This window comes from Gossypium hirsutum, chromosome A05 (genome assembly GCF_007990345.1).
Source record: "Gossypium hirsutum isolate 1008001.06 chromosome A05, Gossypium_hirsutum_v2.1, whole genome shotgun sequence".
NCBI classification, from domain to species: domain Eukaryota; kingdom Viridiplantae; phylum Streptophyta; class Magnoliopsida; order Malvales; family Malvaceae; genus Gossypium; species Gossypium hirsutum.
Window position 1 is genome coordinate 631,506 of NC_053428.1, and position 12,178 is coordinate 643,683.

At 33.9% G+C, this 12,178-nt stretch overlaps 1 protein-coding gene and 1 pseudogene across 2 annotated transcripts; one reads left to right on the top strand and one right to left on the bottom strand.

The window, feature by feature from the left end:
• Positions 1–842: 842 nt before the first annotated feature.
• Positions 843–2,363, bottom strand: LOC107907493 (putative serine/threonine-protein kinase; annotated as a pseudogene).
• A 1,695-nt stretch (positions 2,364–4,058) lies between these two features.
• LOC107958675 (WD repeat-containing protein 75) lies at positions 4,059–12,178 on the top strand. Of its 2 annotated transcripts, XM_041112683.1 has the most exons (16): positions 4,059–4,300; positions 4,389–4,574; positions 5,032–5,211; positions 5,640–6,048; positions 6,436–6,554; positions 6,642–6,719; positions 7,043–7,183; positions 7,381–7,425; positions 7,512–7,678; positions 8,520–8,598; positions 8,671–8,756; positions 8,907–9,036; positions 9,530–9,662; positions 10,207–10,358; positions 11,141–11,339; positions 11,610–12,178. In XM_041112683.1, exons 1-16 carry the CDS (start codon positions 4,181–4,183, stop codon positions 11,822–11,824), a joined length of 2,439 nt encoding a protein of 812 aa, XP_040968617.1. In that variant the 5' UTR covers positions 4,059–4,180; the 3' UTR covers positions 11,825–12,178. The 2 variants fall into 2 exon arrangements, with proteins under 2 accessions (XP_040968617.1, XP_040968618.1); XM_041112684.1 differs by lacking the exon at positions 7,381–7,425 and having other exon boundaries at positions 4,086–4,300.

Consider the following 12,178-nt stretch of genomic DNA (forward strand, 5'->3'; position numbering starts at 1 on the left):
CTAAAATGCCTTACGTTAGAAACTGCACCTAGTATATACTTTGTTCAATCAACTCCGTGTGGGGTACATCGCCTTCTGGCTAAAAGACAAGGCCGGCAACGATATATATATATATGACCCAGTTTACCCAGGCATCTTCCTTAATATTGAAATACTAGAAAATGAAAAGATTTTTAATTTCATATGATAACGATGTTATCTTTTGCCTATTTGAGTTTACTACATGAAAGATATCTTCAAAATATCAAATTATTCATTATCCAGAAGATAGATGCAATGTTTTTCTTCTACTGCAAGTAGTGGCTTTTCGATGACAAAATATAGGTTAATATTCATTTTATATTTTATTTACGCATTCCCTTTTCCAATAATCCATAAATTATAGGCTAATAATTTAGATATTTATCTTAATAAATCAGTAATTCATTAAAAGAGTTAGGTAAAAGTAATATAGAGGTGTCTATATAGAGAGTTGGATTGCATTTCACTCCTTTAATTAAAAAAATAGACAAATTAATCTCTATACATTAGATTAAAGAGCAAATTGATAATTCTGTTGAATTTTTTATCTATTTTATTGTTCAAAACTAGCCCCACAAAGTATACGTGGCATGTTGATTATGCCATCAGTCATGCCGGCTTTCAACATACAAATGAATGAAATTTTAGAAAAAACTAATTTACTCATTAATTTAATATATAGAACTAATTTACTCATTTTTTAAATAAAAAATACAAAACGTAATCTTACCCTTAACATAGGAAACTCCACAGTATTTTTATCCGAATCTATTTTTTGTTACCGTTGTGTTAGCAGATATTTTACAGCCAACAAAAGGATCCAGTCCAACTAGGTGGAGGTCATTTCGATTACATATTTCTCATGATAGGAGTTGCTAATGTTAAAGAAGATCTTGCTAATATTGAAGAGGGTTACAAAAAAGAGGTATCGGTCCAAGTGGTGCTACTTGAAATATTATTATTATTAGGGACAACATTAGACTCCATCAAATAAGCTGGAAATGGATTTGGAGGTGTAGGAATCTCCAATGCTCCTTCCAACATTTTCACCACAATGCTCATCGAAGGCCTTGACTCCGGCCGATGTTGAACGCACCACAAAGCTGTTTTCATCATTCTCTCGGTCGTATCCTGATCCTTGTCCTCAAATCCACAGACCATCATTAGCTCCACAGAATTGCTTGTCTCAACCATTTTCCATACCCATGTTGGAAACCATTCTTGGCTTTCAGGAACATTCCTAGCAAGGTTCCTTCTTTTACCAATGATCTCAAACAATAGCATCCCAAAGCTATAAACATCACATTTATGTGTAACAGCAAATGGTGCCCAAAGCTCTGGTGCTGCATATCCAGGAGTACCCTTCCTCCTGTCATCGTTACATGTGTGTTTTCTCGGTTGCAAAGCTTGGCCAATCCGAAGTCAGCCACTTTAGGCAAGAATTTGGCATCTAACAGAACATTTCCAGGTTTTATATCGTAGTGGATGATACGATGTTGGCATTCTTCGTGCAAGTAAGCAATCCCTTTAGCCGTGCCTACAGCGATTGCCCGAAGCTGCTGGAATCCTAGTTTCTTGTCTTCACCAAATAAAAACTTGTCAAGTGAACCATTTTCCATGTACTCGTAAACAAGAGCTCTAAGGTTCTGCTCAAAGCAGAAACCGTAAAGTCGAACCAGATTAAAATTGTGAACTCTTCCGATTGTACTCACTTCTGCCATGAACTGTTCTTCTATCCTTTTATCAGAAGATCCGTACAGGACTTTGACAGCCACCATTGTTCCATTACTAAACATTCCTTTATAAACAGCTCCAAAGCCACCTGAACCAAGTAAATTGGCGAAATTATCAGTCGCAATCCATAGCTGCTGGGAGGTAAACCTGATGGGTTTCTCCCTTTCCATGTCGTCGAGGAACTTGTCCATGGTTAGTGTTGAAAACTGAGAGTCTGGGCAAACATCTTTGCTGCTTTGTAGTTGAGACCTTACACGCCATACGTATACAAAGATAGATACATATATACCAATGAAAACTGTCAAGTGCAAGAAATCAGTTACAAATTACATACCATAAATTATCATTTCTAGCCAATAACAAAGGCAAGAAGATCAACTAAAACTTTACCTGCCGCGGTAATGAAATGTTCAGTAGTTGAATAATCGTCCGTGGTGCCTGTAGATGGATTTGACATTAATGAAGAGATCAAAGTACAGCAAAATTAATGGATTCGATGAACAAGATTTAATTTATTAGATGCCATGTAGACTATAGATGTTGATCAACGGTTTGGAAGAAACAGATTATGTCCGATTATTCCAATATCTAAGCTTAACTTTACGTTATTCGACTCCATGTGGCTATAAAAAACAAGGCCGGCGAGGATTATTTGTATATTTATAGGATCAAATTACTGTAATATCGAATATTACGGAAGCATATTCTTTGATATTGAAATACTAAAAATTTGGAAGGGTTTTAATTTCATAATGAAAATTTTGTTAACTTTTTGCCTATTTCGAGTTTGCTTTAAGGGAGATAACTTCAAAACATCATATTCAAGATGAATTAACAATATTGTTTTATAGACTACCTTGGGGTGGCCTAGATTGACAGAGAAAGATGATGGCCCATTTGCTTGAGAAGATCATGGTTGGGCTTCTAAGCATCTCACTTATGCTACAAGGCTTCAACATCAGTGTCCAAAATAAGCACAATGAACATCAATCTCCTTTGTTTCTTTTAAGTATCACCCTTTGAGCAGTATTATATTCGAGATATCATGCTCGATTCCAATCTTGAATTTGTTTCCCTACATAAATAAGAGCCCAACGAATTCAAGAATTTATGAGAATACCTCACCACCAAAAAAATGTTTGAGGGCCATCAAAATATAGTCCATACTATATACTATGATAATATAACAAAGCTACATAATTTAAAAATTTAAAACATATAGATGAAAGTATTAGTATATGAGTAAAAAATAAACATTATTTTATATTGTGATCAATGTTAAATTTATTCTATAATGTTTGTTTAAAGTTTTTAAAATCGAATTAGTGGTTTTATTAATTTTCAGTTTATCTCTTTTAATTGTATAAATTATTTAAAAAATTTTGAGAAAATCAATTCTCTGTTGATTAAATAGGGTTTTTTTTAATATTCAACCAGTTCACAAGTCAACCGATTCAACTCCTTATTCTAAATTGGTTCCACAACTAGTTCTCGATAATCCGGTTATGAAAACAGTGTATTTTGTATCTTTTGTTGTTTTGGTTTTAATTTTTTTATTACTTTTACTCACAATTTTAAATTTTTTTTGTCAATTTGTATTTCTTTCCATTAAAGTTTTAACAATACTGACGTGATAGTCCGCATTATAATTTGTGTTTAGTTTATTAAAAAAAAATCAATTAACTTTTATATAAAAGAAAAGTAATTTAACTAAAATTGAAATTGAGATAAAAACAATCAAAAAGATAATTAAGACCAAAACGATAATAAAAAAAAGTAGAGCCTAAATCTATCATTAAATGGTAAACTTTCCGTACGAATATATATTAAAAAATTATTTGGTATATTAATAAAATTAATTACGGAACGTAATTATGTTATTTGATAAAATTAATATTATTTTTTAAAATATTTATTTATTAAATTTAATCTTTTTAATACTAATATATTTTTTATTTTATTTATTAAATATAATAAGTTGAGTAGATCATTTTTAAAAAAATTTAATTTATTTTTTAAAATAAAATCAACATTAGGTGGAAACTAGTTATCTACATCCTTATTTTATTCAATATTTATTATATCAATTAAAAATTGATAAAAATATCAAACAGATTTAAAAATTAAATATTAAAATGAAAAATTAAAGTGTTTTATTTGAGGTATATATTTAGTTTGAAAAAAGTTTTAATCACTCTACATATATTTTCTGTGTTATTTTTTTAAAAGAAATTGCCATGTCAGCATTAAAATACAGAAAGAAGCCCATACTAATAAAAGGGATAAAAATGGAAGAAAAAAATACATAAAATATTTTAGAACTGGGGGGTTAAATTAGGGCTTTCAGGAGCAGCAAGCAGAGCAGACCTAAAAGACTAACAACAAATAGTTTCTGAAACAAGAAAAAGTGACCCCCACAGAAACCATGATGAGAGGTGGTCGAAGCTTAGTGTCTTCATCTCCTGCCTTCTCTAATGATGCCAAGAAACTCCTCGTCTGCACCTCCAACACCGTCTCCGTCTTCAGCACCGTCACCGGCCTCCAGGTTCTTTTTCTTCTTCTGTCTTCCCTTCATTTTTGTTTCTTCCAACTTCTGAAAGTTCAATATTATTCTTTTTGCTGATTGGTCTTAGATAACCTCACTCGAGGGTCACACGGCGCTCGTCACTTCCGTCATCGTGGTTCCACCTTCGAATCCAGCCGCAAAGGTTTTGTGTTATTGTTGGACCGCTTCGCTTGATGGCACCTTTCGTTATTGGGATTTTTCTTTGCCTGAGCTAATGAAAACTATCGATATTCGAATGCCAATCTTCTCCATGGTATTTTTTTAAATTAAACTTTTCTGAATAAGAATTTTATATTAATGTTTAGCTATTTCCTTTCCCTTTCCGTCCAATAATTATGAATAGCAGTTTCGCTATGCTTTTGTAAGGTTTTTTCCATTATTATGGGTAACGATAAATTCATAAGGGGTAATATTCCTTCAAATTTAAAAATTAGTATTGATGATTATTCTTCGTCATACATGCCAGATTGAATTGATTATAGCTATGTATTCTTAAGAAAAGTCAGGTTGCTCAAATCAGGTCTAATTTGCTTAAAATTTAATCCCTTTTTCTGTGTGTTTGATATAAGTGCATACTAGCTGTTCTTATTGCTTATTATTTTTACATTGATAATGATTGCATACTAGTTTCTATTTATTATTGGTATACAAAATTTTCATATTCTTTAAAACTCTTACTAAGTTCTTGATAATTTTATAATGAATATTAGGTGATTCCATCTTTCCTTGATGTTCCAGCTGAGGAAAATGGAAAGCATCAAGACCTTTTTGCATATGTGTCTATTGAAGATACAAAGGAAACACAAGAGAAGACCAAAGCCTCGAGAAGACAAATCCGGAAGTGTAACTTAAGCAAGTCTCGTTTAGTTGGTAAATTAATTTTGGGAGAGGTATAATCCAAAAGATTTCTATTGAGCTTTTTCATATCTGTATGGATAAGTTTAAATGCAAAGCATGTTTTGCCTTACTCAGGAACCACAAATAAACCTGCCAACTTTGACTTATAAAAGTAATGATATTAGAATGTTGTATATACCTCTAGCTTTATTAAATCAATTTCACTGTTGACATGTCGTCTGACCAATCAAAATTCTTTTCATGATGGAATGTTTAAACATGGTTGAGTAATGAGGAGATGGGAGATGTTTTGGAATGTTTGCTTTCTTATCACAATAATTTTGGTTTACTAACATTTTGGGGATTAGCATTTTCTTATTTAAGCAATTGAGTTTATTTATTTTTATAATTAAGAATTACCTGCAGAACTGACCATATATGTAAATCATATTTGATACCATGTTTTTATCTTGCTTTGCAGACAAGAAAGCCAGAGGTTTTAACTGTTAGTCCATCAGGAAAATTCTTTGGCATCCGAAATAAATGCAAGCTTCATATATGGAAGGTTCTTGATCAGGGGTCTGAGCGTGCAGCAGTTAGGAAGATAACACTACACCATACAAAGAAGATTACCGTCATTGCATTCCATCCAACTCAGAGAATTATAGCTGCAGGGGATGTAACTGGGAGAATTTTGACTTGGAGGGGATTTGGTAATAGAGCCTTTGCTGCTAGCAATGGAGTAACGGACCAAAAGTTGATAAATGTTCAAGAGGACAAACCTGGGGTGAGAGATAATGATGATGCTGATTCCTGCTCTACATGGCATTGGCACTCAGCTGAAGTCAACGTCCTCTCTTTCTCTTCGGACGGCTCATACTTGTATTCAGGTAACTGAAAATAGATAAGCATATACAACATGTGAACTTTTGCATACTTCTTGACCAATTTTTGAATTTTCCACAATATTGGTCATGTTTCCAAATTTAAAGTTCACCAACTGATTATGTTCTTCATTTTATAAGGACCCTAAGTTAGTGGCATTGTGCATTTTTGTTAAGTGCTTGCATATGATAATAAATCTCAAATTTTCTTAGAGTAGAGGATGTGGATAAATGTGTTAAGTTTGTTTTTAACCCTTTTGGTGGTTTGATTTGATAGTTGATTGCGTGCTTCAGAATAATTGCTTCCACTCTTTTATTTCCTATAGATCTTTTGTTCATGCACTCAAAAGAAGTCAGTTGTCTATTATAATACTGACTTCTGCTAGTATTCAGGTGGAAAGGAAGGAGTGCTTGTGGTTTGGCAACTAGACACTGGGAAGAAGAAATTTCTGCCACGAATTGGATCTCCTCTGCTGTATTTCATAGATTCTCCGGACCCTACCCTTTCTTCTGTAAGTATATTTTCTTTAACAGTTGTATTATTGTTTCTCTTTTCTTTAAGGGAGTTACTATACAAACTTCTGACTTCGTCTCTTCAGATATCTTGTGCAGATAATCAAATTCATCTACTGAAAATGCCTTCAATGGGAATTCTGAAGACTATTTCGGGGATAAAGGTTGTTCTGATCAGCCCAACCTGAAGTTTAGGAACCTTTTCCATTTTATTCAAATGTTACAGTTTCCTATGTAAATAATTTACTGCTTCGGATGATTGAGACCATGGATATGCAGTCCCATGGTACTGCATAAATGTGAAATTTTGCTGACACCTTGTTGTGAACATAAAAGTAACCCACAAAAGCCATTCTTACTTAATGTATATGATATGTGAATATTGGTTATCAGTGGCTGGTTCTCAGGCCTTTAATGTGGTCAACCTTGGTATGTGTTTCTGTTTTCTGCCAATACAAGTGAGTTACTCTTGTATTGTTTGTTTCAGGCTCCATGTTGTTATCCTGATATGTACGAAGGCTTGGGTAATGGGATTGCTTTTGACCAAACTGCTGGGTTAGTTGCCGTACGCACAGAGAATTATTGTATCCAATTTTACAGCCTCTTTGACGATCGTGGAGTTTCTGAGGTTAGGTTATTTTGACATCTTCTTCTGCTTATTCTTATTGAACGTGTAAATTGAAATTGTATGTGTATTCCTTTTGCATGTATGCAATACCATCTTGGAATACAATATTTTTATACCGCAACTTCCCCCGCCCCGTCTTTTTATCATTTTGTCAAATAAGTTGTGAGTTGAAGCTTTTTAAATATGCTGTCTTCCAGGTTCAAGTTTGTGAGCGAAACCATCAACCAGGCGATGATGTCACAGTAAATTGAATCATGTTTTGTATTGTCTTCTCATGGATTTTATGTGTTATTGACTGTTACTTATATCGTCTTGACTAATTTTACAGGTAATAGTGACTTCAGTGGCTCTCTCCATTGACGGCTCTCTGATGAGCACTTCTGAAGTAAAGCTTGCTGAAGAGGGCATAGGTGGTCTAGTTTGCCTCAAGTTTTGGGAAGCAGGTTCTCAAAACAAAGAGTTTAGCTTGTCAACAATTGTTTATGAACCACACAGGTGAATTGGTTTATTTAATCCCTCCCTTCGAAATAGAAAATTAATGCTCAATTGGCTAGAGTTTAGCTCTACTTTCATGCTGCCGTGATGTATGAAAAATATGGCATTTTAATATTCTTTAGTTCAAATTTCCTGGTGACATTGAACTTGCCCTCTTCTACTTAAAAACATATATCTTTTTATTGGTTTTGTCTCTTAGGGTGCATCTGGATGAGGAATTTTGAAAGATAAAGGCACTTTAAAGGCATAATTTAAAATAATTGCATTGTTTGGACAAGTATTTTTAGAATAAAATTTTGATTATCCTAATTTGATGAGATAAAAAAAATTGTAATAGCACAACAATGCTATCATGGGTAGAATAAGAAGACCATGAAGAAAAATATGCAGTGTGGATGTTGGTAGATTTTGTAATATGTAGGGATATCGTTAATAGTACAAAAAGTCTTAGAAATGTAAAACAAATAATTTTTTTAGTTAGAGTTGAAAAGAATAAAAGTTGAGGTATGCTTGATATCTCACTAAAAAAGTAGCTACCTCTCAAATTTCATCTTTTCAGGTGGAATGTGGAATTTTAAATAAGATATTTGAGCCTTTGGAATTGCTCATATGGATTCCAAAAATTTTGACAATATCAAATTTTGTTGTCTGTCGAGTTAATTTGCTTTTAGATTTTGATGCAAATGAATCTCTCCTTGAAATCCTTCATCCTGACACATGCTTAGTTGGTTCTTATTAGTGAACCAAAGGTCGCAATTGAATTGCATGTAGATTAGAATATACTACCTTTTAATTTATCAATTTGAAATGAACATTAGAATGATACTTGGCAATTTTTTAGGGATGCCGGCATTTCTGCTGTTAAATTCCATCCTTCCGGTAATATGGTGGTTAGTTCATCTTTTGGTGGTGACTTCAAGGTAATTTTGGATCGGCATGATTTGGTTTTCTTGCTCTTTTTAATGAAATTAACGGTCTTTCTGTTATTTCAGGTTTGGAAATGCAACCATGATGTTATACAGAATGATCAGATGCGTCAGAATTTTAGCTGGACTTGCCATGCTGTTGGTTCTTATAAGTATGACATCTAAATCTACGTACAATTCTTGCTCCATAGAGGCCAGTGTTACATGCCCTAGACATAGATTAAGACTTGTTAAAAGAAATCATGGGGATTAAAAGAAGTCATAATCTCTGTTGTTCTTATCTATTCTCTTCTGTGGTGCAGAAAAAAGCCAATGACTGCTGCTGCCTTTTCTGCTGATGGTTCTGTTCTTGCTGTTGCGGCAAAAACCCTTATTACATTATGGAACCCCTACAAGAATGTCCTCTTGGCAGTACTTGGAGAAACTCTCACGGTAAATCTATTGTTGCCATGTCTTTCTTATTTGTGCTGTTAAAACTATTTATAAGAAAATAACCAAATAAATGCTAAGTTTGGCCTAGTCACCATCTTCTGGTCCTTTTATGGTTCACTCTGACACCTCTTTGCAGTAATGACCATCTGCTGCTCACTGTGTTCGGTTTTTGCAAACAACAGTAGATTTGACTTATTTCATTTGTCTCGGTAAATAGGAGTATTTACTAATTTGGGGGGGGGGGGAGGAGGTAATAGATAAGTAAAGGAACAAATTTGGGAATTTAAATTCCTTCTTTGTTGGAAATTCTTTAGATTAGATTTTGTTATGGTTCTATTTTCTTTTGTTGGAACATGAACCATCTTCCTTTTTCTTGGTTTTTGCATAGAACAAAGTTTCTCTATTGACTGTACACTGTCTTTGCTAATGGTATTCATGTATATTGTATGTTAAATAACTGGTCTATGCTTAATTGTTTCTACATTTCCCACAGCCAATTGCGAACCTGTCATTTGTTGGGAAGTCAGATAATCTTGTAGCTGCATCATGTGGTTCAAATCCACAACTTTCTGTCTGGAACATGTCAAAGTTATCTCTATCATGGTCATATAAGCTTCATATAGAAGGTGAAACTCCTTTTCTTTTTGTCTAACGGTATAATTGGTAATATCATTGATTTCCAAAGTAAGCCCCTATCTTAACTTTCAAAAATGTAAATTTTGAGATCATCTTGCCTTAAGTTGTATACCTTTGTTTCTTGAAAGCTCAAGCTAGGTCATTGCAATTCCTAAGTCATTTTGATATAGAAAAACATGATAAGCTTTTGCTGATTGCAGAATTTTGTGCTAATTGAAATTTTGTGAATTTGCATGTTGATCTGTAGTTCTATACAGTCCAAATTTCTGATTTATCTTAGGAAGCCTGAATAATGCATGTCAAATTCATTTCTAGAGTGCAAATGTCGAACTGCCAATTTTATGGATTCAATAAACCCTCAAATAGTATCCTTAAATTTAAAGTAGCAAGAACATTAACTTACTATTTGTGGAAAAGGCAAGTTATGTGTGGTATGTGCTGTTGTACTGCACTCATACATGTCAAGTAAACCTGAAACTTCAGCTTTATTTTTCCTGGCAAAGTTAGATTTTATGTTGCTTTTATTTTGTGCAGTTGTAGCTTCTGCTATTGATTTATCCTCCTTTGCTGCTCTTGTCCTTCTCCCCGAGTCATCTAAGAAAACAACTTTTAAAGGAATGGATGGTGTAATCTTATTATTCAATGCAACTGATCCTGTTCCTACTGTTATTTGGTCTGTGAGGAAGGTATGATCTCATTCTATGTCTAACCATCAATGTTATGAAGTGAAAAATTGAGCTGACAATGAAGATGAATAAATGTATACACCCAAAGGTCAACTTTTTTAAGAATTGCAACTTTGGTTTAGACTAACTACTTGCAGTCTGGCAGATCTAGTAGCTTAGTTATATTATATATTAGCATTTGTAAAATTTATTTTAAATGTTGTTTTGTTTATCTATAGAGAAGATTATTTTGCTAGAACATTATTTTCTGAAGATAAAAATTACAGTTGGTTATTGGTTTCTATGTATTTTTCTTGTAATGGTAGTATTTCTAAGTTAAAATCTGAATGACATATCAAATCAAAGCAGTGCCAGTGGTTAACTTTTGTTGTTTTGAAATTTTTGCTCGAGTGAGCAAACTTGGCAACAGTCGTTTCCATGTTTTATGCATGTAACAAGCATTTAGTGCTGGTTCCCTATGGTAATGGAAAATTCCTCTTCCAGTACAAGGTTTTCCATTCTTAATTTCATCATATTTCTTTATAATGGGGTGATAAGCATAAATGTTGGAGTAAGAGTAGGCTGGAGATTATTCAACAAGTAGCAATAGGGAAAAACGCACTTTGTTGCTAAGTTGAAGAACTATATATACATACACAGAGTACTCTAAAGTTGTAAGGGAATGCACTAGAAATGCTTTAATGATGATGATAACGCATGTGTATATTTTCTTCTCCAATTTTAGCATACTTGGAAATCATAATATAGCATAGTGCAGGATGTTAAGAATTTGCTTATTGCAGGCCAAGGGTGGGGCTCTTGGTTTTGTTCAAGTAAATCCATCTTCAGTTGAAGAGATCAGTATAGATGGCAAAGCACCTAAGGTGCTCCTTGCATATATGAATGGTGATCATGAATATGTTCTGTTTGATCCATACTGCAAAGATGCCCGTGAGGTTAGCATCAGCCAAAAGGAAGGTCTTGCTGCCCATGACCACAAAGGTGAGACTTCCTTGCAATAATGACATCCTCATTTTTATATCCAAATCAAAATCACGACATTCACTAGTGCACTAGTCCATGTTCATAAAAACTTGAAGCATATCACAGGTAGTTAGGATTCTCACGTAGGAAGACTCTTTTGTATTCCCAAAATACATGATCACAAACACTAGAATTTCAGTCTGACGATTAGTTTCTGCAGAAACAATGTTTTCAGGGGATTTGATTCGATTGTCTTCTTTTCTCCTTTATTTTTATCTTGTATGACAGGACAAGCAGGGCAATATGGTTATGCATCCATCTATGGAAAGTTACCAGAGTTTGACAGGAAGAGACCTGAGGCTCCTTGGGTTCCATCATTTCCATCTGACAGACCTTGGGAAACCATATTCAGTGGATCATCTCATAATCTTCCGCCTCTCACCAAACTGTGTTCAGCTTTCCTTGAATCCTTATTGGAAAAGAGAACATCTGCTGCTGAATGAACGTAGAGGGCATTTTGTTTAATATTCATATACCACCCTTTTGGAATGCTATGATAAAATGCAAGCAGTGTGCCATTTTTGGATTCTATAGAACAGCTTAAGCATCACCAATGGAGGAAGCTGTACTGTCTGGTCGATGAAAGTATGATACGGAAAATAGCTAAAACCAGGGGGAGGGGGTGGGGGGTTGAGGTCAGTACCAGCAGCATGCTGTAATGACAGTTGCTAACCTCTTTTTGAGCCTCGAAATTTTTGTATGTCGTACAAGGATTCAAGTGTTGTTCATTCATTATAAACATATTTGTAGGAGGAAGAGCTAACCTTAAATCAAGTGAATAGATATATTTTGGAAAA